Here is a 26,458-nt window from a genome sequence, read left to right on the forward strand (position 1 = left end):
GATTTCACAGAGCTCATTCAGTGATATCCGACAGATGGCAAAATCATTTTATGTGTCATTCCAGAAAAAAAGAGAAAAAAAACACTGTTCAGCACACTACAAAGGAAGTTAATTAATATAGAACTAAAGGTCACAGGTCAGTATAGCCTATATGTTGCCTATTTCACACTAGCTTCAGCATGACTGAGATTTTAGAGCTGGAATTGGCAACTTTGTAATGATCGAACAATCTTGGGTCAGGACCCACTGGCAATGCGCTGAATCGAATTAGTTTTGAGCATACTCCGTTTCTCATGAATACAGTGTGCTCTGCCAAAAACTGTGTTCTTCTTCCATGAACAGAAGATCGGATTGCAATAAGAACAAGGGAGATTTGATTCAATCCTGGTCTAAGCAGACAGCCTGGCATCCCAATCATGGCTCAATATCCTGCTGCTGATGTTATATTTCCCTCTGGGCTTTTTTCCTATTCAGTTGATCTATGCTGCATCCTAACAGTAACGCTCCAGAGATTAGCATGTGGCTCACCTTAGCTTTCATTTCATCCAGCTTTACTGTGGCGACTGTGCTGGCCTGTTGCTGCTGCTGGGTTTGCTTTTTGTCATCTCTTTGTGATCTGAGCAAACGCTCCAACCTGTGTTTGATCACCTAGGAAAGTGAGGGGGAGTCAGGGTGAAGAGGGCAGCAGGGAAAGTAGGACAAATGAGGGCTATAAACAGAGTTTAGCAGCATCAGCAATTCTGCTGCTCAGCTCAGAAGTCCAGTCTTATCGGCTCTTATGGGAAATACTGCACACAATGTAAAAAAAAAAAAACACTGCAGGAGAAGAGCTATTGGTTAAAATGAATGGATGTGGAATGTGGGGCCAAAACAATGCATGCTTACTTCATATACATAATCCAGAATCTCCAAGATGGTGAGAACACTGGCTCCTATAAAAAGACCCATCTGCCCACCAATGTCCCCTGAAAACATATAACAATAAGAACGAGAAAGACTGATTTGCACATTTTCTTCAACATAAATTGTAATTTGAAATGCATCTTCTTTAAAATGGCATATTTCTGACTGGAACGTTGTTACTGTTCACTAAACTTTTATTTTAATTGGAATAAAGCTAAAATATTAGATAGTATTAAAATTACTAAAAATACATTACAAGTTAAATACAAATATAAAAATCTAATAAAAATGAATAAAAAAGAACATTGAAAATATAATAAAAGCTAATTCAAAATATTAATAAATACTATAATGGTATATAAATAGTACTAAAATAACAATGGAAATAAACAAGATTTTGGGTGATATTTGCGTGTTTGGCCTGAAGTGATTTGAAGTCATATATGATAAAGAAAAAGTTTATATAAAAATAATAATAAAATTATATATATATATATATATATATATATATATATATATATATATATATATATATATATATATATATATGATTTAAACTGAATCTGTGACTTTTTGAAGTTATACCTGAATCTCAGTGCTTGTAGATCAGATTTTAAGCAATTTTTTTTTTTTTTAAGTGTTATTAGGCTATGTTGTGTTATTATGCGTGTAATATATTTATATCAGAAAGTAAATAATTACAGTAACCTATCATCGTAGAGATTTCCGTTTGAATATTTGAATAGGTCAATCCAGTGAATGGTAGTACAGTCCATTCTTTCAAGATAAATCTGGATTTAGTTTAACCACCCATTAAATGGGGTCGGGTTTCCTTTTGACTGCGGAGATAATTAAATTTATATATATATAATTTTATTATTATTTTTATATTAACTTTTTCTTTATCATATATGACTTCAAATCACTTCAGGCTATATATATATATATATATATATATATATATACACACAAAATCAAACATTTTGTTTCTGGGGAAGCCTGTGCACCAATAAATTATTAACAAAAAGACCATGCGCAAAAAAAAAAAAAAAAAAAATTGATAGTCAATTTTAAGTAAATTTTAATTTCCTATTGATTTAAGCTCAGAAATGCTCAAGTTTAGATACACTGAAAATTACTTTAAGATAGAATGAAGTGGCAAAATGAAGCACAAGACCCACCTAATAAACCTGCAACGTCATATGCTTTTTTCTGTTCTATTGTTTCATAATTTAGAGCTTCAAAGAAAACGTCCAAAACAAGGAAGTTGTCTCTAAAACAAAAGGACAATAATACATTTATGTGTAAATCATATTATTTTCAGAATCAGTGCAGTTATACTGTATCTGTTTTGAACTATACTGAAGGGGGAAAGGTTGCCACACCTGATGTAGTCTTCAGACTTGTCATATTTTCTAGACAGATAGCGAGCCGAGCCTTTGCTGGGGATTTTAACCATGGACAGCTCTTTACCATAGCGCGTCAGGTTACAGGGAGTTTCACACAAGCATGTGTCACCTGAACTTGTCTGTAGCAGTGCTGCGAAGAGGACACACACGTCAGTTTAGAGCAGCAGGCAGATGTGTACAGTATGTGTGTGTGTGTGTGTGTGTGTGTGTGAGACAGCAGGTGCTCCAGCACACACCTGCACAGCCATTCTTCATTCATCAAACTAATGTGGAGAGATAACACCAGTGCTAAATAATCATCCATAAGATGCTTGAAACACACTCAGCATGTTGTTCAGATTTAATTTAGTTTCTGAAGGGCATCCAGAAGAGAGCACACACTCACACACACACACTCATGCTTATAAAGTTGGCAGAGTATACACAGAATATACCACATATTTAATAGCAATTCCCTATTTTTAGAATAAAATTGAGTACACACATCACGACACCGCCTATTTGATTTACATTATTACATGCAGATTTTGCAGTTTTGGGTACTAAGCTACTGAAATTTATCAAGCTTCTCATAATTTCAAGTTCAACTAGCAACACTGAAGTTATTCAGATACATATACATTAAGCTGTATCATCGTGTTTCATATAGAGTGCTTATTAAGTATGTATGACTACCATTCAAATGTTTGTGAAATATGTTTTAATGTTTCTAAAACAATATCTTATTATTATTGTTATATTACAACTGTAATATATTTTTCATATTTTACAAAGTAATTTATTCATGTGATGGCGAAGCTAAATTTTCAGCAGCTATTATTCAATGTCACATCTAATTTGCTGATTTGGTTTTCAAGAAACATATCTTGTTAATATCAATGTTAAAAACTGTTTTGTTGCTTAATATTTTTAAAGAGACCACGACATTTCTTCCCGTATTTTTGGATAAATAGAAATTGAAAACATTTTTTGAAACAGAAATCTTTAGTAATATTATAAATAAATTTACGTTCACTTTTTATATATATATATATATATAGAAAGTAAATAATTAAAGTAACCTATCATCGTAGAGATTTCCGTTTGAATATTTGAATAGGTCAATCCAGTGAATGGTAGTACAGTCCATTCTTTCAAGATAAATTTGGATTTAGTTTAACCACCCATTAAATGGGGTCGGGTTTCCTTTTGACTGCGGAGATAATTAAATTTCTGGCTTATTAGATAAGGACTATCATAATTGTACCGATACATCTCTCATCATCAACTTTTCATGAGCCGCTCCATTTACGTGTGTCATAAAATCAGTGGAACAAGACACCTAAAGCGGGTGATAACACCGTGAGGGTATCAGAGGGTACCGGTAATGCACTGCAGGGATCTCCAGTTTAATCCTGCTCTGTATGGGATGTCAAAACGCTGACTCTCCTCCACGGACTGACTGAGTTATCCTCTGTCTTCCACCCCAGACCCCGCACAGAAACATCTGTTTATCTGGGATTTAATTATTCGTGCCCACTACCTCCAGAGATATTACACTCCAGGGCGTTAGCAAAAATGAGAAATGCTTGCTTACCAAGTGCTTTGTCCACACATTTGATATTGCTGGGAGTACAGATATCGGCATCTCCTGAGAAACAAAATACATAATGACTCTGATCAATCACGAGGAAAATGATTGCTGTTATTTCACCGCCAGCCAAGGAAGAAAAAGCATGAGCGGCAGAGAAAGAGACAGCGCGCCTCTGCTTTGTTATTCATCCTAAAATGATGGAAGGCAGCGTGTGACTGAGGGAGATGGGTTCGCTTTCAACACGCCTCCCTCATGACCATCAGTCTAGGCCTAATTGCACCCAAAATGGACTGATCCAAACCCTCCCTAAAGGCCCATTTATAAAGTCTTTAAAACCCAATCCCCACCAACACACAATCGTTGCCACCCAAATCCATCAAGAGAGCAACCGGTTCGAGGAAATACATATGGCACCTAAGAGAAAATGGCCTTTTGAGTAAATGCTTTTGGAAAAGTCTCTCTTTTCAATTTGCATTATGGGAGATTGATTTAGGAACATTAAAGGAGAAAAGCAAAGCTTCCATTATAGCCTGGCCACCAACAGTCACATGCTCTCTGCAAAGCCACACTGATAACAACTCAGGTGTGGTGGAGTTAATAAGAAAAGAGGTTTCTGGGGACAGAGGAAGTGCACAAGTCTATACGTCGTCGCTTTTCAAAAGAGAAAATACAAGTATTTGCTTTTTTCCTGTGGTTTTCCAGCTACTTTGAGTGAAATGTAACGAATCATTGGGTCCAGGTTCATCATCTGAGTTTTCCTTCCAAATGCCAAATGAACTACCTCAGCTCTTCGTATTGTGTGACTAGACAGTAAGTTAATTTAGAGACTTGCATTAAGCTTTCGGCTCCACTGCCTGGAGCAAATTAGATGAGAAGAGTTTATTCATTTAGTATTTTAGCAATTAGCAGAATACATTAGCGTGCTGATTAGGTTGAGTGGGGAATGAATGCAGCAGTGTAGCGTTACCCGGCATGTGCACCATCCTGCATTTGCACACACGCTGAACCTCAAGAGTCTCGCAGCGCAGGCGGCAGGCGCTGATACTGTAGGTATCGTAACCTGGGATCATCTGCTCACTGGTGGAGCGGCAGTTCCCCCAAGGCTGGGGCAGGTAGGTCAACTACACACAGAGAGGGAGAGCAGTGAAAGAGAACAGGGGAGATAAAGTGAGAGCGAGACAGACAGACAGAGAGAGATTGTAAGAGCAAGAGAGACAGATATAAAGAGAGAATTAGTCCATGCAAATTAAGTATGCAAATAAGCAGCATTCTCACAATTTTAAAGAGCATAAAAACTGAAGTGGCTGACAAAAGAGCACATTTCTGTTTGTATGTGGCTTGATTTACAGAAGGAAAGCTTAATGAGCGGCTTGCCTTTGAAACAAGAATATTGCATTCAGTGCTCAGTTTTAAGAATGCATTGCCCTACATTTCAATATTTAAAGGACAAAATGTTGTGTTTGTAGTGTAAAAGTACTTTTGAATGCACTTCACCTTATCTATTTTCTGAATGCATGTTATTTATTTTATTGCGATAGATTCAACCAGGCATACATTACAAATTGTTTTCTTCCCTTCTATATTTTATCAAAATGGTCAGTCATGGAAAAAGCTGGACTCCTCCAATCATTTGTTCCGCTTATACCCACACTGCCTCCGTCCAGTTAACAACTGATGGATAGGACCAAGTCCCCAACCTACATTTTTTCTTTTAAATCTGTTTCCCTTCGATGTTACAATGCAGGAAAAAAAGTTTGCTACTTCTGTTTCATCTTTCAGGACTATAGTTTTTAATTTTACTTATTCAATATGCTATATTCTCCTGAAAAAAATCTAATAAATAAACAAATAAACTTGATATCATACACTGTAGTACACAGATAGAGTTCAGAATACTAGCCAGTTTACTAGAAGTCAGTTAGGGATATTTGAATGGATATAGAAATACTGTGATACACACATTTATAGTTCACATGCTTGGCGACCCTTCAACTGCCAGTCACTTTCTCAACTCTGAGAGTGTTTCACACTTGCAAAGAAACTTTCCTCTGCTAATTGCTTGCTTACTGGCTGCTATTTTTATTTACTTCTTCACTTTAATATAATAAGAAACAGCATGCTTTCTATGGAATTCAGTATGACAAAAGCTGTGTAACAGTTATTTTAAAAAATCTACTTTTGTAGAAAAAAAACATGTTTATTATTATTATTATAAATTATTATTACCATTAAGCTATCTAAAAATTGTTGATTTGACTAGATGGCACTATACTTGGACGGTCTGATTTCATTATAGGTGGTGCTTAGACTGAAAAGTTTGAGAGTGATTCCAGGGAAGTGTTATACCCTTTGCTCTTGACATGATACAAAGGTCTGGAATCCTGGGGAGACTCCAAAGCCCAGCTGATGGATGTAGGGCGGCTCATCCTGACTGTGGATCTGAACACGGATTCCTGCCTCTAAAGATGTTTCATCTGCAAAAAAAAAATAACAAGAGGATGAGCAATACAGGGTAAGAAAGCACAACAAGCAATATGAATGATAACACAAAGATAAGCCTCACAATATCCCGCTATCAATACAAATGGGAAAAACATCATCACAAATAAACCTTGAATTTAAACATGTTTATCTTAACAGATCTGAGAACCATAAAATATGGAATGACTTTGCAACTTTCCAACTAGAAATCATCTCTGTGTGGCATTATAACTCACTTGTCTCTTTCCAGATAGGTAGATATTCATCCTGCTGAATATCCAACATGATCTCCAGCCCGTTTCCCATCCCTCCTTGCTTTGTCTTCCTGGAGGTTGTTTTGTTCCCATTGAAAGTATAGCATTTCCCGTATCTTGTGTAGACCTATGAAAAAACACCAATGACTAATTAAAAATGTAATAATTCCTTAATGAGGAGGCCACAACAAGCTACAATTTTTGGAAAACATAACCTTTGTTTCTTTTTGATTTAATTTTTTCAAAATGAACCTTTTGATCCTCAAAGAGATGACTTTTAAGACGCTTAGGATTAATTGGAGAAAAGGTCACTTTAAACTTCAAAAGTTCTGACGCATTCAAATCTTCATAAAAAGATTTTCCAACTTGCTTGAAAAACCAAAAGAGACGCTGATTAAAAAATTGACAATTTATCATTCTGTCAGTGGGCATTTATATTCGGTGGCATAACAAACAATGTTTTCTCTGTCTCATTCCTGTCATATTCATTTTGACAAGAGAGAGAGAGACAGTTCTACAAACCATGCTGCATTATCATGAAATGCGTTTGTTCCTCAAACAAGAGGAAAATGAATAGTCCACATTCTCAGAAACATACCCGCCTCCACAATGAAATCATCACATCAAAATAATTGCTCCACATGGGTAATATTGATAAGAGAAGACAAAATCAAAAGCAATAAGTTCTGAAACTGGACTTAATATCCGTACATAGAGTGCAGCCACTCAAAAAAAAAAAAAAAAACAAGGAAAAAAATTATTACATTTTAAAAAGCATGCAATTTGTTATTTATAGACTCCGTCTCACTTTAGGCAAGAGTGACAAAAAGACTATTATTCAGGAACTCTGCAGGCTGACGCACAGGACTGCATAACGAAATACTCAAAAATAAAAGACAAAACCACTCATAAATAAATGTCAGGAGGAAATGGATCAGCAAAAAGCACAGGTGGATGAAGAATAGGGTGGACATATGTGCTGTTCATACGGGACATGTTGTGGCCAGGATTTTTATACTGCCTAAATATCCAAAGTAGTTTCTACCAATAAAATGCAGGTATTGTATAAAATCGATATACTGATCATTTAATAACACCAAAGTACCTCAAGAGCGTTTCGAAAGCATAAGGAGCCATCTGCTTTTCTCGATAGCTCTTGTGCATGTCATACAATGATTGATCTGCACAGTTCAAAAAGTCAAAACCTGGATATTTAGGCAACATAGAAAAATGGCCTGTATAGTCACCCTAATGAAGAAGGACTCTAAACTGGTGTCCAGTGACTCAAAAAACAGACAAAAATACATTTAAAGTCACAAAATATCTAGAAATTAACTCTTTCTAATCTCTTATTCAGAATGTTTTTGGTTCCAATCTTTAGCTAACACACCAAATCGAATCACTACCACAAATAAAAACAAATCTTAAAATGTTGGATTGACTGAAAACACAGAAAAAAAAAAAAAAAAAAAAGAAATGTAAGGAAGACTCTTGGCACTGTGAAAACCCCATATAGCTGGGCTCCAACATATGTAGTGTTTTGGATGCTGGTCATAACAAGGGATGCTGGCTGATGTCTCCATCATTAAGAGATAGTTCCTTACAAAAATTATAATTCTGTCATCATTTAATCAGCCACATAAAATTCCAAGCTTCCATGGCTTTCTTTCACGAGACATTTAGCAGATGTTTAGCTGCTCTTGTCCAGACAATATGGGGACCAGCGACTGCTTTCAAGCTCCATACAATGTTGTTATTGTTAACTAAAACTTTTTTTTTTGCGTTAATTGAATAGAGCTGAAATAAAAGATAAATATCTAACTTAAAAAATAACCTTAAATACCTTAAAATAAGTTTAAGCTTAAGTACTAAAACAAGATTAAAAAAAAGCTAGACAGAAATATTTAGTAAACCCTAAACTAATAAAAATGAAAAAGCACAACAAAATTACTAAAACTAATGAAATTATAACTGAAAATCTAAATTAATATTAAGCTAATTTTAATAAATACTGTAATGTTAGTAATTGAAATACTGTAATAGTATAAATAACACTATTCATAATAAATGTAATATAAAACTGATACACTACATATTTCAAGTCCTTTAAAATCATACAATTTCTTTGCATAAGAAACAGGTTTAATTTAAAGTTCTCATTCACTGAAAGTTTTGCCTGATAGTGCCATTCTTTCATTGTACTGAAAAGAGCAGTTTAGACATTCTGCTAAACTCAAAACGATTTACATGTAAACAGCATGGTTATCGTGATCAACCAACTAAAGCAGAAGCTAGAAGGAAATTCATGCTGGTATAAGATGATCTTTTCATCGGGCAGGCTGACATTAAAATTTATTGTTATAAATCAACCAAAATTCTCCAGCAGTGAGTCTTGTTCTGATGAGAAGGGACCTTTAGGGGCCACGCTTGTATGAAACACATGGCTGTTCATTTAGCAGCCTGCGTATGGAGTCTGATCTCAGCTGGCTCCTTGCTGAATCAAAGCAAGGCTCTTCGAGCAATATGGGCATGCAGTAATTGCCAGCTGCAGCTGTGGACACCGCACACCATACAGCTGTAATTAAGGCTGGAGACGGCCAATATTTTCACAAGCAGACGCTGGTCAAACAAGATAAAAGAGCATAGATATAAACATCATTTTATAGAATCAGACTGCAAACAGACAACACACACACATCACCACTACTACTGTAAAATATGTATAAAAAACACATAACCGTGTGTCAGCACGTCAAATACAGGTGCATCTCAAATAAATTAGAATGTTGTGGAAAAGTTCATTTATTTCAGTAATTGAACTCAAATTGTGAAACTCATATATTAAATAAATTCAATGCACACAGACTGAAGAAGTTTAAGTCTTTGGTTCTTTTAATTGTGATGATTTTGGTTCACATTTAACAAAAACCCACCTTAACAAATTCTCAACAAATCTCAACAAATTAGCCATAAACATTCACTGCCAAAGAAGCTGGCTGTTCACAGAGTGCTGTATCCAAGCATGTTAACAGAAAGTTGAGTGGAAGAAAAATTGTTGAAAAAAAAGATGTACAACCAAGAGAGAACCGCAGCATTATGAGGATTGTCAAGCAAAATAGATTTCTAGAATTTGAGTGAACTTCACAAAGAATGGAGCCACCACACACAAGGTTTCAAGGTTTTTGCTGAACCACAGACAATGTCAGAGGTGTCTTACCTGGGCTAAGGAGAAGCAGAACTGGACTTTTGCCCAGTGGTCCAAAGTACTCTTTTCAGATGAGAGCAAGTTTTGTATTTCATTTGGGAACCAAGGTCCTGGAGTCTGGAGAAAGCGTGGAGAAGCTCATAGCCCAAGTTGCTTCAGTGGTTCAGTGTTTCCACAGTCTGGCCAGCCGTGGTTAAATGATGTCACCCGAGCTCTCAGGCAAGAGTGTCGAAAAGCAGAGCGAAAGTGGAAAAAATATAGGCTACAGGTTTCAGTTGACATTTTAAAATCAAGTCTTTTCAAGTATCAAACGGCAGTAAAAAAAAAAAAAAAAAAGGCAAAATCAAACTTCTTTTCTCAATTAATTTCTGACAACGCTAAAGTCCAAAAGTCCTGTTTGATAAGATTTATCTGAGGCCTCTATTGAGCTTTGTTAAGATTTTTTAAAACATTTCACTCAAAAAATGTATGATATTAAAAGCTCTATTGTTCCATCCGAACCATGTCACTTGCAATTGCCTTGTCCTACGAGTTATCTGTCTAACTTTAAATGTGTCTCTCCTACTCAGCTAGCTGATATAATCTCCACTATGAAGTGTTCTGGTTCTAAGCTAGATATTATCCCAGCTCGTCTTTTTAAGGATGTTTTTCTACCATTAGTCATATGGTAACTGCTATCATAAACAGTTATTTAGCCAAAGGTGTCGTTCCAGCTAGTTTTAAGCATGCAATTGTACAACCTATGCTGAAAAAACCTCAACTTGATCCAGAAATGTGCAGTAACTATCGACCGATCACTAAACTGCCTTTCATCTCTAAGCTTTTAGAGAAAGTAGTTTTTCAACAGCTCCAATTTTATTTGAATTCTTTTAACATTTTGGACATGTTCCAATCTTGCTTTAGATCATTACATAGCACTGAGTCAGCTCTGTTGAGGGTTACAAATGATATCTTGCTTGCTCTAGATTCAGGCTCTTGTGTTGTGCTGGTTTTGTTAGACCTGAGCACTGCATTTGATACCATTGACCACAACATTCTTCTTGAACGACTAGAATATATGGTTAGAGTCAAGAGCACTGTACTAAAGTGGTTTGCTTCCTACCTAAAAAAAAGAGAACTTTTTCTGTAAATTTAGGAAATTGTTCCTTGTCATCTGCACCTGTTTTGTTTGGTGTGCCCCAGGGATCTATTTTGGGACCTTTATTGTTTTCCCTTTATATGCTGCCATTGGCCCTCATTATTCAGAAGTACAGCATTTCATATCACTGTTATGCAGATGATTCTCAGCTTTACCTTCCAGTAAGGCTTGACACCACTGATTCATTTGATGTGATATAGAAATGTGTAGATGATATCAAGAGGTGTATGACGAATACTTTTTTGCAGTTAAATGAGGATAAAACAGTTTTAATTCTCAGTTGTCCGGCAGATTCCTCTCCAGCTCTGAAAGCACAGTTAGGTCCTCTCTCAACCAATGTATGCAAACAAATCAAAAACCTTGGAGTGATCTTTGACTCTTCACTACTCTTTGATAAACAGATTAGTGTGGTTATTAGATGAAGCTTTTTCCATTTCAGATCTATTGCAAAGTTGAAGAATACTCTTTCAAGCAAAGACTTAGAAGTTGCAATTCATGCTTTTGTAACATCACGATTAGATTATTGCAACTCTCTTTATTGTGGTCTTCCTCAATCTCGACTGCAAATTGTTTAAAATGCTGCTGCAAGACTTTTGACTGGGTCTAGAAAGAGGGATCATATTTCTCCTGTTTTGGCATCCCTTCACTGGCTTCCCTTTAAGTTTAGAGTTGATTTTTAGATCCTTATGTTTGTTTACAAGGCATTGTCTGGCTGTGCACCAAGGTTTATTTGTGATCTTATTGTGCCATACTGTCCTGCTAGGTCACTTAGATCTTCAAATCACTTGCTTACACAAATCACTCGTTACAAATTAAGGGGTGATCAGGCCTTTTCTGTGGCTGGACCCAAGCTTTGGAATGCTCTTCCTTATCATGTGAGGTCTGCTCCTTCATTGGACATTTTTAAATCTAATCTGAAAACACATTTTTATTCTTTAGCTTTTGGAATTTTTTAATTGTTTTTTTTTTTTTTTTTTTTTTTTATAGTCTAGTCCTGCTATGCACTATGTACAGCACTTTGGATCCATTTTTATTGTGTTAAATGTGCTTTATAAATAAAGGTTGTTGTTGTTGTTGTGATGATTTGGGGTACAATGTCATCTGCTGGTGCTGGTACATTGTGTTTTTTGAAACCAAAGTCACTGCACCCGTTTACCAAGAAATCTTGGAGCACTTCATGCTTTCTTCTGCTGACCAGCTTTCTGAAGATGCTGATTTCATTTTCCAGGAGGATTTGGCACATGCACACACTGCCAAAAGCACCAAAAGTTGTTTAAATGACCATGGTGTTGGTGTGCTTGACTGTCCAGCAAAATCACCAGACCTGAACCCCAGAGAGAATCTATGGGCTACTGTCAAGAGGAAAATGAGAAACAAGAGACCAAAAAAATGCAGATGAGCTGAATGCCACTGTCAAAGAAACCGGGGCTTCCATACCACCTCAGCAGTGCCACAAACTGATCACCTCCATGCCACGCCGAATGAGGCAGTAATTAAAGCAAAATGAGCCCCTACCAAGTATTGAGTACATGTACAGTAAATTAACATACTTTCCAGAAGGCAAACAATTCACTAATTTTTATTTTTTTATTTGTCTTATGAAGTATTCTAATGTTGAGATTGGTGGGTTTTTGTTTAATGTGAGCCAAAATCATCACAATTAAAAGAACCAAAGACTTAAACTACTTCAGTCTGTGTGCATTGAATTTATTTAATACACAAGTTTCACAATTTGAGTTGAATTTCTGAAATAAAGGAACTTTTCCATGACATTCTAATTTATTGAGATGCACCGGTACATGCATGTAACACAATAACGTAATAATCAATTCCAATATCTTCTAAGAGAACATTTACATATTTACATTTAAATTTGTTCAAAGCAACTTACAATTGCTATATATGTCAGAGGTTGCAAACCTCTGGAGCAACTAGGGGTTAAGTGTCTTGCTCAGGGACACATTGGTGTCTCACAGTGGATTTGAACCCAGATCTCTCACAACAAAGGCATGTGTCTTATCCACTGCGCTAACACCAAAAAGGTTAAGTGTTAAATATGACATTTAAAGTAGTCAAATCAGTCAGCATCACAGCCAGGTTTTCAGCATAATGTTGCTTTTTGACTGACATGAGCTATTAATGTGAGACGGGGAAGAGGAGCAGCAGTGGAGACAGAGGTCCAGCAACAATCGATTCAGTCCTGCTTATTGACATGTTTAGTTTCCATTGCTGCTCTAATACAGTCCAATATGAAGCCAGGGGACTGTATAAAAAGAAACAATAGCAAAGACCTCCCATTCCAGTTCTGCTCTGAAACTTCAACTTTCAGGGGACGGTCCACTTTGTGTTCACAAATGATTTTTGGGAGGGCAATGGAAGCTTTCCTGTCATGCAGCAGTGGATATGGCTGCTGGCACAGTCTCCTCTGCCTCATTTCTCTGCTTTAGAGCCCAGTGCCCAGAGCACCTCTGATTGATGGACCATTTTCTCTTGTAACATCTTGCCCAAAGTCAGCAAAGGTAAACAGTCCAACTTTTGTCTGTTTCCAAAAACAGCCATCCAGCCTAGTGTGTTACTGATGCACACCTGCCACTATCTGTACATATATGTATATGCACACACACACACACACATTGGTGTATAGGATTAAACCCATTTATTATCCACAAATGTAAATACAGTATATCATCACAAAATGCTTATGTCACTAAAGAATATCATTATTGTACAAAATTGAATACATTTGCTGAAATTCAGTCATACAGCTTTTCAGAGGAGGAGTGGGTAATTGTTTACCTTTGAAACCCTTTCACAGTGGACCACTACCATACAGGCTTTCAGCCACAACCTTGGTTGGAGAAGTGCCCGACTGCAAAGCATTTGCATAAATCTTCCCTTTCCACTAACACCCAACTTAATTGGGCTTAATGTCTGGACATTAACTGTCCTCAGCTACTATTTTCCCTCTAAATTGCTTTGTTTCTTTCCCCTTCCACTCAGTTTGATGTGTCTTAACTGTCTTTCTTTTTTCAGCTCAGAGAAGAAGTAAAACCCAAAGCCTCTCATTTATGGCAGGCATCTGACAGATTCCACTGCTGGCTGTTCTTCAATTATCCAGGGAAGCTACATGAGAACTTTTTTTTTTTTAACATGCAGGATGTGAACTGGTGGAAGGACCAGCATCTATAAGAGTATAAAAGTGAGTTTAAATTCAGCACATTGGTGTTTGAAGGATTTGAGCTAACTGCCTCATAAGAAATTTGTAAGGATCAGAGTACTCAGAGTGTAAAATGTATCAGTCGTTCCCTGGTCCTAGTAAAGTGTGGTGCGGTCAAACATGGTGCTTTGACTGACAGAATGGTGATTCAAATATTAACCCAAGAGATATAGCTGAAAGGTAGATATTGCTGACTGAATCTCAATGTTAAATTAGCTAAAATTGAAGGTAAATCTGCGGTACATTTCACAAAAGCATTGTTAGTCAACTATGGTCACAATTTCTATCATTATAAACATAACAGTTCAATAATTTGGCGTTCACAGAATTCATAGTTCCAACAAACCATAAACAGCATCACAAAGTTATGTGGTTGGAATTTCAGCTCTTGTCCTGTGCTTAAAAGCATAGTTTCTTATTAGTATTACATGGTATTACACATTTCTTTCTCTTGAGCAAAAACAGACTAACATGCAATTAGCATTTAATACAAGCGTACTGCATCTCTTTTAATTTATCAAAAGAATAAAAGCGTGCATGTCTGCATGTGCTCTAGTACCCCAGAGTGTGACACAGACTGAATGATGATAAATTGCAGATTATTACTCCAAGTCCTGTGTGACTATATTGTGTATTATTGTATTGCACTATGGTAAAGCAGAGAGTTACACTGTTGTATATAAAGCACAGCTAAATAGCAGCTGTTAATGTTTTCAGTAGTTTTACACGCAGGTAAATGTGTTTTTAACATATAAACAGAAACAGAGAGCAGAACTTGTCTCTCATATTTCCCAAAAATATGCAAATTCCAAAAAGCTAATGCTTTTATTTGAATACAAGCTCTCTGCAATGTATTCTGGGATTGCTAGTGCAGAAAACTTGACTCATGTTTGATTTTGACATTAACATGTAGCTAAGCTAATGCTGAATTAAGTTTAAAAATAAAAAGCATATAAAAATATTGTCTTATTACTATAAATTATGTCTTAATATACTGCCTTTATATGCAGCTCACTAGGATTTCGAACAGAGCCCTAGTCTTTCTTTACCTAACACATCAAAATCTTCAGAGTAAACGATGGAGACTTTTAAACAGTCTGACTAAACAGCTGAGCCAGAAAGTGTCGTGCTGCGCTATGCTCCATTAGTTCAGCTCTCGTGGGCAGCCGCTCAACTCTGCATCTATGGTGTCTCTTTGGCAGGCTATCAAACACATTACATTTATTGTATCAATTCTTAACTTCATTAAACAACTGACTGGCAGTATCTTTTCCTAAGCAGCTTATCCCTCATGCACACCATGCAGAAAAATTGGCCACGTCTCGAGGAATCATCGACACCGTTTTACACTTGTTCCGAGAGGATTATCACAGTTCTTTATCTTTAGGCATCAATCTGAGATGGAAATGCTCAGAGATCCAACACCATTTTAAACTCAAATGGGACGTATCGGCACAAAAGCATGTCCCTCTCTAGTGAAAAGAGCCCCTCTGTTGTGACTGTCCATAAACTGAAAATACATCAAGTAATCACAGTAAAGAGGACAAATATTTCCAGGTCTAATGGAGCATGGGAGTATGATAAGAATATAATGGGGAAATCCCTTTACGATAGCATCAAAACGTTCCATTACAGTGCTACGAACTGAGAATACTGGCAGAAATATTTTAGCCCACATCCCTACAGGAATATTTCAGACTCAAAATAAGTTAAGCTCTATCTGTCCATAACAACCGACAGTAATTCTCACTCTTTGCTCAGTTTGTGAAAACAAAAATCAGTGAACAGAAATGCAATTATAATGCATTTACATACAGATGCCAAGTAATTGCCTGTTTTTATGGTATGCCTATAGTAGATTTTAATGTCTTTGACTCGCACACACTTTTTCATTGTGGGATGTCACCATGGCTTATTCTCAAATTATTACTGTCCTCCTCAACACTTTCCCTCAGACCTCCAGAGAGACAGAAAAATGGAAAGGATGAAACGCTGAAGCATCCCTCTGGGCTTCCACAGCATTAAAAGGCACATGCTGATAATCTCAAGGGGCCACCAGGTGAGTTTCCGTCTTTCCTTTCTTCCTCTTTGTACATGTTGGAGCATGCCTGTTTGTGATAGAACTGTGGATGTCCACAACGCTTCTGACCCAAAACTACAAATACATGCTCAACTACCCCTCTCTTAAAATCCAACAAGCTCTAGAGAAAAGTACACACTATACTGTCCAAAAGTTTGGGGTCAATAATTATTTTTGTGTAAAAGAAATTCATACTTTTATTCAGCAACACTATTATAAATTGATTAAAATTGACCATACAGACATTTAGTGTCTCTTCCGTGTATTTATTTTTTTCATGAATTCAGTGGTGCATTACAACAAAAATAAAGCTAATCCACTGTATCCTTAGTGGCTCTGATGCCAGGAGAAAATTAAGACTCTTATGTTCACTTTTACATTCAACTATGAAACGCCTTCATTGCTTACGAGACATTGTTGTCACTACACCTGCTCGAGCACGGAGAAAATGGCAGACAACATACAACTAGCCAAGTGTGGAAACTGACAATAAATATAAGACAGTCCTTCAGCATTCGTGGGCGGGGCCTAAGCAGTGTGATGTCAGCTTGATAATTGATAGTGTTTAAGTTTTTTGGTGATTAAAAAAGGAGTGAATGGATTTTTAGCATTGTAGGGTGCTGTGTTCACATATCGCTAAGACGTTTACATTACACGTTTTACATACAGTGAAATTTTCATCCAATGTCACCTAAAAAAGACTTGTTTCAACTAAATGCTTTTATTTTTATTTCTCTTCTTCAAAGAATAAAAAAAGGTAAGATAACAATTTCATCAAAAACATTAAGCAGCACAACTATTTTCAACACTGATAATAAGAAATGTTTCTTGAGCAGCAAATTAGCATGATAATGGGCAGTCACACTGCACTTTTCATTCTATTGACTTCCATTCATACACATGCAAATGCGTCAAATCGTAAATACAAGCACGTGCGAAAAGTTTTGCATTTTACTGCGTTCCAAAGTTCATGCTTGGTGAACTCTGACCTGCGAATTCACATCACATGAAACCATTTGACCAACAGCCAAAAAGTGGAGTAGATTGTATATTTTTACATTTTAGGTGTATCATAATTTGTTATATGTTGAATTTAAGTTTGCCGTCATAAGACATCATATCAAAACCGTTGCAGCATATGAAACAATTTCACATGCTCAAAGTCTAGTGTGATTGTGGCCCTAGAATGATATTTGAAGGATCATGTGACACTGAAGACTGCAGTAATGATGCTGAAGATTTTGCTTTGTCATCCCATTAATAAATTCAAATAAACACATTAAAATATCTTAACATAAAAATCAGTAATTTTAAAAGGTTTTACAATATATTAATCAAATAAATGCAGCCTTAGTAAGCATAACAAACTACTTTCAAAAACATTTTAAAAAATCTTACAGATCTCAAACTTCTAAATAGTAGAATATTTACAATATATTACATCCGAAAATGAAAAGAGTTATCTATTTCATGTAGGCCTGTTTTTATCAAATATGTCATCTGTTTACTGTACATACAGTCCTGCTGCATTAAGTATTTTGAGACCTGATGATACAATTTCTGCGTGAGGGTGGTCAGATAAACCTTCTGACTATTTTACTTGAACTTTGATAACCTGGACCGGAGTACAGCTGAGCAGGGAAATTTGAAGCTGTGCGGCTTGTGTGGCTCTGCAGACCTTTAGAATGATTTTTTTTTATTATTACCCATCTGCCATATGGGACACTTGGAATTCATTTGTCCCCATTTCTTCACATTTTTATTATGGCACGCTTAGTGATTGTTGACCTAATCTGCAAATAAGCCAAAACCCTGGCAGTAGCATTAGTCTAACTGTTGCCTGTTTTTGAGACGCACTTTGTTTCCTAGAGCTTTAGTTAAGGTGCTCCATTTCCCCTGTTTTCAGTCTATCTCTGCGGAGAAGCAGCATCTCACCAAGACTCAGTCAGATATCAGCCCCGATTGGCACTACAGAACAGATCTTTCACTACGATTAGCCGAAAAGAAAAGCAAAATAACTTCCTTATATTCTATCAGTCTCAGTACAATACACCATGTCCTCATTATAATGGTAGAAAAATATAAGTGAATTAAGCACCCTGGATTTTTGTGTTTTTACAGCCTCTGGAATCAGACTGCACAACAAACACTATTCAAACAGGTCTATGTTGTTTTTAAATAAGTCATGCAACACTTGATTTATTCACAAGGTGGTGCAATAGCCACAAAATAACCAAATACCATATAAGCAAAAACATAACATAAAATAAAAAGTAGTATTTGGGATCCAAAAAGTCCAGGTGAAAAGGGACTGAACACAACACTGTTTATTCAAATGAAATGGAAAACCTGAAAGTCTGACTTGATGTGACAAAATTCGAAAACCTTATGAAATATGAATATCAGCTTGTTTGTCCAGAGCATTCACAAGTCCTCCATGGGAACTATGCCTCAATTTCTCTATCTCTCTCTTCTAAATGAAGAGATGTATCTAGAACTGCTGGTGTGCTATTAGTGATGTGGAGCAGGGCCATCCTCGCAGATGTTCGGCATGTGGACTTCACACTTGCCAAATTGGGATCGCAAGACGGCAAGGTTCTCCAGCGAGGCCAGTCCAACTCCCCAACATCCAGGCAAAGTAGATGGTCAATATTCTCCCACTATAAAGAACAAGTAGTAAGCTTAGCTCTCTCAAATATGTGACTGCAAAAGTTTCACACTGCTGACTTGCAGCTGCTTGATTTGCAAGTTTATCTGGCAAACATGTCTTAGTTTTTTTTTCATCCCCTGCTGAATGAGTGACAGATGTTGTTCTGATGCATTGTATGGCAAAAGTACAAGATTCTACATCAGAGCTGCTTACAAGCTTACAAGTAAATCCTGAGTGTATCAGACAAAATGAAAGCAGAACAGACACGTTTGCTATACTCTTTGCCTTCCTTTTTTTCTAAAATAACATCTAAAAGAACATCTTTCTGAACTCCATTTTTTATTTTCTTTGAATGATTTATTTTTTCAACAAGCCAGGATGCATAAAATTTATCAAAGGTGTCGATCATGACAATTCAAATGTTATAAAATATTTCAAATAAATACTTCTTTTTAAGTTTCTTTTCATCAAAGAATCATGTGGGAAGAATGTTTGTTTCCACAAAAAATATTAAGCTGCACAACTGTTTACGATGTTGATGATAATAGCGGTTATGATGAAATTAGGGTGCTGTGCTCTACCTGTCTTTCTCTGGAGAACTCCCCAGTTGCTCAAGCATCAGTTACACAAGCATATTATGCCTGATATTGTAATGAGCAGCTTTAATGGGGAGTGGAGCTCTTCTGCTTTCCCACTGTTAAGAACTCTGCTCTTGCCGGGCACGCTCTGAGGAGTGTGTCCATGCATGTGATCTTGCGATCGTGGTTGCGCTGCTGCTGAGGTATGGACAAGATTGCAGTGATCGCACATGATCTGTTGGATGGGTTGGAGACGGCTATTCCTATCTTCTCCCATGTTCCCTAGATCTAGAGTTCGTTCTCGAGGCTTGGAAGCCTGCACTCTTCCCCCTTTGAGCAAGAGCTCGCTGCAGTGGCCACCTTTCTCTGAGGAGATTGATGTTGTTTGTGTGACTGAGTGGCTTGTGCGTATATTACATAATTTCGGTTCTTTATGTGAATCTTTGTACACCAGACCGTGTTTACTCTTCTGGTTGTTAGACTACATTTAATTCTGAGGAATAAAATGAAATATGTATCTGATTATGAGAATTTAGATATACAGGGGCTCTTGGGATAACATTTTTAGAGTGAGAGCACGTGTTTACCTCTTTTCCTCTGAGGAGGTTGAGGCGGTCAGGAAGGGATGCTGGGTGGGAGCAGTCCCAACCCTATCCTGTTCCAGCCCCTCATGCTGGGGGTGTCACTTCTCGTACTCCACAGAGTCTAGAATCAGAGTCTTGCTCCCAGGAACGAAGTGTTCTAGTGGAAGGCGGTTCTGCGGACTGCCATTCTCGCTGGATAGTCTTTGTCTAAAATGTCCTGATGCCTAAGACCTAGGATCCTCAGGAGATCGATCAGCCAACCCTGCTGGTGTTCCACGGTGCAGCGGTCTCCGGCAAGCGTTTCTCTAAGTTACTGCCCGCAAACGTAGCAGTACTAAGAGGCTAGCTACCTCTATGGACGTCTCTAGAGCAGCTGGTACGTTCGTCCTCCGCTGCTTAAGGGCATCGAGGCACTCTTTAGGCACACCAGAGGCCAGTCTCGTGAGACTGGTTCCCTTAGGAGGTCACAGGGTGGTGTGGGAGCCTCTGCACAAAAAGTGTGTTTTATTGGGTCCTGCCCCAAGCAGTCTATAGGCTAGTCTTCCTAGCAGATGACTGTGGGTTTGAGGAACATCATTTTTAATAGGAGACTTCAGCTTTGACAGCTTACCACAGTCATGAGAGTCATAGAAGACCGGTCACTCATTGTCAAGCAGTTCCAGACTGCTGGGTCTGATGGCAGCTGTGTTCAGCATAAAAACTCTTGGCCTGCTGTACATGAGACCCCTACAGTAGTGGCTCAAGATCAAGGGGTTCTTCCTGTGGGGAAACCAGCTTCGCAGGCTAAGGGTCATGCGGAGGTCCTACGTGCCTGTGGAGACATGTGGAGGAGAACCTGGTTCTTGTCTCAGGGCCCGGTGCTGGGAGCTCCTTGTCGCTGCATAATGCTGGCGACGGACACGTCCCTCACTGGTTGTGGTGGGGTGCAGAGTTGCCATCCTGCTCGCTGTCTATTGAGTGGCTCCCAAACCTAAGAGTTAACCATGTGTTGGCTCAGGTGGACCTGTTCGCGACTCATTGCACTGTCCCATCTGGATCTCTCTCTGACTCATTCAGCTCCATTGGTGCTGGATGCCATGGTACAGACGTGGCTGAGGCTTCATTTGTACGTCTTTCTCCTGATTGCTCTGCTCCCGGGAGCTCCCTGGAAAGAGTGCACCAGGACAAGATCCTTCTGCTGTTAGTAGTTCTGTTCTGGCCAAGTATAGTTCTCGGAGCTGATTTCCCTCCTAGACAGCTCTCCAGGGCAGATTCCCATCAGGAAGGACCTCCTCTCACAGGCGGAGGGCACTCTGGAGTTGGAAGTTATGGGTGTGGCCCCTGAGGGGGCACAGCTTGTAGCTTCCAGTCTCTCAGGTTGCTTAGCCCATCCTCCAATCCAGAGCTCCCTCAATAAGGACACTGTACGCCTTGAGGTGGAAACCTTTCACCTCCTGGTGCGGAAACCGCCAGCTCAACCCAGTTAACTGCACAGTTGGTACAGTTCTGGAGTTCCTGCAGGCCCTTCTCTCTGCAGGGTTGACCCACTCTACGAGGTGGCCATTGCAGCCTACTGCGCCCCTCTAGGTGGCCAGTCAGTGAGCAGGCACCCTCTGGTTACATGTTTTCTCCGAGGTGTGAGAATGCTAAGCGTTGTCTACATCTTTGTGGGAATGTTTCTGTAATGCCGCCAAAATGTTCATGCAAAGAAATATGGCATGGTTTCAGTAATCGCAGTTCGTGTTGAAGCAGTCATGTCAGGGAGATGCCGTGTGTATCTAGGCAAAATCAAAAGCACTTTATTTGGCCTTCCGAAAGTAGATGCATTAAGGAATCTTTCTGATTACTTACAACAGAACAGCAATGCATTTTATGGATGACAGTTTTGTGAACCTAGGAGAGGAGGTCATTCTGACTTTGCTATGACAATCTGGCACTTCTGAATCACTTCTGACATGATAGATTAATTGATAAATCAATTAATCGCACAATAAAAAAAAAAGCTTTTTGAAATGTTTTCAGCCACGATAATTTCTTTTTTACATTTTTATTATTTTTTTTTTACATGTCATAATGTGGGGTAAGGCTGGAGCGCAGAAAACACCCTCTCCGATGGCACAGATGTCCCGGGAATAAAGAGATAACGTCTCTAGCGATAGCGGCATCATTTTCTCCTTCTTTCCAAAGCGCTCGGGCAGTTGCGATCCTGAGGCATCTGTCATTGCTAAGCATTCATCACCTGCAATCTCCATTACAACAAAGAATAATGGTAGCACATCGCTTCCATTATGAGTGCCCATACCGCATTCGAAATAACGAACTTGAGCACAAAATAAAAAAAGACGTAATATGTGAACGGCCCCTTCATCGGTCAAAATGTTTACTTTCGGTTGGTTAAACGGTTAATATGAGCATCCTTTACTGGCATATAAACATAATATAGCATACAAAATTTATTTAACCAACATGTTGGTATTTCTTGCTCTGAATCTGCCATAAAATAAAATAAAAGTTGATATTTGAAAAGATGTACCTCACTATTATTTCATTATCATTATATTAGTTGAAACTGGTCTTAGAACGACAATATTATCGTTTATCGCAATAATTTCTTAAAGGGTTAGTTCGCCCAAAAATGAAAATTATGTCATTAATAACTCACCCTTATGCTGTTCCAAACATGTAAGACCTCCTTTTATCTTCAGAACACAGTTTAAGATATTTTAGATTTAGTCCGAGAGCTCTCAGTCCCTCCATTGAAGCTGTGTGTAAGGTATACTGTCCATGTCCAGAAAGGTAAGAAAAACATCATCAAAGTAGTCCATGTGACATCAGAGGGTCAGTTAGAATTTTTTGAAGCATCGAAAATACACTTTGGTCCAAAAATAGCAAAAATGACGACTTTATTCAGCATTGTCTTCTCTTCCGTGTCTGTGGGAGAGAGAGTTCAAATCAAAGCAGTCTGGATATTTGGTTCGCGAACGAATCATTCAGTTCACCAAATCGAACTGAATCGTTTTAAACGATTCGCATCTCTAATACACATTAATCCACAAATTAATTAAGCTGTTAACTTTTTTAATGTGGCTGACAATCCCTCTAAGTTCAAACAAACCAATATCCCGGAGTAATTCATGCACTCAAACAGTACATTGACTGAACTGCTGTGAAGAGAGAACTGAAGATGAACACCGAGTCGAGCCAGATAACGAACAAAACATTGACTCGTTCACGAGCCAAGAACCGTTTCTGTCAGACGCGTCTGATTCGTGAACCGAGGAGCTGATGATACTGCGCATGTGTGATTCAGTGTGAAGCAGACCGACACACAGAGCGTCTGAACTGAACTGATTCTTTTGGTGATTGATTCTGAACTGATTCTGTGCTAGTGTTATGAGCGTGGGTAAACCGAAGGCTTGAATCAAGGGCAATCATCGCAAATGACGCCATTACGTTGAGTGCAAAAGAACCGGTGAACCGTTTTCTTCAACCGGTTTATTGAATCGAACTGTCCGAAAGAACTACTGGTGATCCGAACACCGATGCAACCGGTTCTTCACTCGTGAACCAGTCAGTCTATTGTTCGTTATCTGGCTCGGCTCGGTGTTCATCTTCATAGCAGTTCAGTCAGTGTACTGTTTGAGTGCATGCATTACTCCGGGATATTGGTTAGTTTGAACTCAGAGGGAGTGTCAGCCACATTAAAAAAAAGTTAACATCTTAAGTCATTTGTGGATTAATGCGTATTAGAGATGCGAACCGTTTAAAATGATTCAGTGTTCGATTTGGTGAACTGAATGATTCGTTCGCGAACTGGATATCCAGACTGCTTTGATTTGAACTCTCTCTCACAACAGACACGGAAGAGAAGACAATGCTGAATAAAGTCGTTGTTTTTGCTATTTTTGGACCCAAATGTATTTTCGATGTGTCAAAAAATTCCAACGGACCCTCTGATGCCACATGGACTACTTTAATGATGTTTTTCTTACCTTTCTGGACATGGACAGTATACCGTACACACAGCTTCAATGGAGGGACTGAGAGCCCTCGGACTAAATCTAAAATATCTTAAACTGTGTTCCGAAGATAAAAGGAGGTCTTACATGTTTGGAACAGCATAAGGGTGAGTTATTAATGACATAATTTTCATTTTTGGGCGAACTAACCCTTTTACAATTTATCGTCCAGCAAAACTTGTTACTGTAACAGCCCTATGCATGCATGTGCACATTTGTGTGTGTGAGAGAGATAAACAGGGTCATACAGTAGAGTCAGCTGTTTTAACCGTCCGTGGCTAGTGTACTGCAAACATATAAGAGCTTCATTAATGTGTGTCACACCACTCTTTAAAATGGTGTGACTAGAGTACCTGATGGTAAAACTATACATTTAATTTGAAAGATTAAGCTTACAATTATGGAAAGGGGCATTACATTTCCGACGAGTGCTTGTGGTGTTAGGCCAATTACAATGCACTGGGTTAGCTTGCCAATCAGAGCAGACTGCGCTTGTTGGAAGGAGGGATGTAGAAATCAACGTGTTTGAGAGAGGCAGGGTATAAAGGACATACAGCAATGCATAGTATTTAAAAAATATATATAATGTTTTTTGAACATTAAAGCATGTGAACATATTACTTTACTTTTTGTCAAATGCTCTCTTGATTGTTAAGCAATTCTGTTTCCACCTACTGTAAAAAAACTAATAAAATAAATAAAACTGGGAAATGATTTTAAAATTAAAATAATAATAAGAACAAAGACCTTTTAGTAAGATATAAAGACATAATTTCCTTACAATTTATATTATTTCCTTATTATTATTATTATTCCATCCAGAGACAATTTTACATACAATGTTCTTCCAACAAATAATTAGTGAATCATGGTTTATGGCTGTGACATGACCTATTAGCTCTTTTTTTTAATGGACTTAGTCCTTTGATATGTCTTATTTCAATGGGAAATAGAACGTAGAACAGAAAACTGCTCTTGTTAAGCAATTTCATTAAATCCTCAAAAGAAAATGAAGGTAAATACCAATCTCCTCCCATTTACCAGTGTAAAGACTGTCTCTCTTCAAGTCAAATTCATGTGTTGTTAAGATGCATCAATAGCGCTGTACTATTTCTAGCCAAAAGGGTGTCAAATAATGTGCATCTGAAAAAAATTGCCTGTTGCTTGGCATTTGCATTCAGCGCAAACATCATTTGAATTTTTCATTTTCTAAAGGTTCTTTATGGTTTTGCATATGCGGTTGCAATGACACATTAATTTCCAGCTGGTTAGCCCTGATTCTACCGGTGTCCTGTGCAATCCGGAGAGGTAAAAGTGACACAGATGCCCTCGCTGATGACATAAACTCCATCTCTGGAATTATTATTATTTTTATTCAAATACTGACATGAGAGTGAAGTTAATTGATTGATTCACCTTATGAGACCCAGACGGCCTTGAGCCGAGTGAGCCGGGCAATATCTGCCCTTTTATCTGGACTGAATGAAATTAAGATTTTTTCAAATTAATCTGATGCGCCACTCAAATTCATAATGGATATGTGAACTGCGAGCAAGGTGAGAGCCAGAATCATGTGCCACGTTGAATTCCAGAGAGTTTGATTATTTTTTGAGTTTTGATTATTTTTTCAATCAAATCTCAAGGTCGTGAAAAAGCGGACCAGAGAAATGGAAATGCATCTGTTGCTATCCACCACAGTAGCTGACAAATTTTTACTCTACCTAGTTGCACAGCTGAACCTAATCAAAGCAGAATACAAAATATTGCGTTTCATTACTGAATGCATTAACAATTCCCAATAGCTCACATTATATATGTAAACAGCAAAGCATGTTGGCAGTGAGATAAGAAAATACTGCGGGTTGATGCTTTGAGATTGTAATCTTGATACACAGACCCCTTTCACGTAAATAGCGAGGGCATGAATTTGTAAGTAAGAGGGATTTTGTCATTTTAAATGGTTTAACTGTATCAATTAGTCTTTGCTGAATTTATTTTCAGTAATAACTTGAATCTATTTTGACTGTTGTATAAACAAAGGACAGAGGTACGGATATCCATAAAAATTTGATTTAGAATGCGAGACAAAATAAATTACCAAGCTGTCAGACGGATGCGAGCTCGTCTCTCTCTCAGTGTCTATCTCTGTCTCTTGATGTGGACATACTGTCCAGTAAAAAGAGAGCTGGCAGAATTTTATGTGACTGCTTGGTGCCTGAGATGAAAGAACAGAATTAATCATGGTCTAGAGGTCTAGTATAGCAATAAATTCAGGGTGTGTCCTTAAGATAACCTTCCTATTTACTCTTAGTGATCAATGTGAAGAGTCAGACAAATTGGTAATCAGTGTTAGTATAATTTATTTTATACTATTATAGTATTTATTGA

The 26,458-nt window shown here is 37.8% G+C and overlaps 1 protein-coding gene across 1 annotated transcript in view; it reads right to left on the reverse strand.

Annotated features, from left to right (window-relative positions):
• asic4a (acid-sensing (proton-gated) ion channel family member 4a) overlaps positions 1-26,458 on the reverse strand; it is a 212,785-nt gene that overhangs the window by 4,277 nt on the left and 182,050 nt on the right. Inside the window, exons 3-10 of the mRNA XM_052565077.1 lie at positions 6,603-6,747; positions 6,232-6,359; positions 4,853-5,006; positions 3,889-3,942; positions 2,289-2,442; positions 2,085-2,176; positions 886-965; positions 529-648 (exon numbers count right to left, since the gene is read on the reverse strand). Coding sequence (XP_052421037.1) covers positions 529-648; positions 886-965; positions 2,085-2,176; positions 2,289-2,442; positions 3,889-3,942; positions 4,853-5,006; positions 6,232-6,359; positions 6,603-6,747 — 927 coding nt within the window. The remainder of the gene's footprint in view (positions 1-528; positions 649-885; positions 966-2,084; positions 2,177-2,288; positions 2,443-3,888; positions 3,943-4,852; positions 5,007-6,231; positions 6,360-6,602; positions 6,748-26,458) is intronic.

This window comes from Carassius gibelio, chromosome B9 (assembly GCF_023724105.1).
Source record: "Carassius gibelio isolate Cgi1373 ecotype wild population from Czech Republic chromosome B9, carGib1.2-hapl.c, whole genome shotgun sequence".
NCBI lineage: Eukaryota > Metazoa > Chordata > Actinopteri > Cypriniformes > Cyprinidae > Carassius > Carassius gibelio.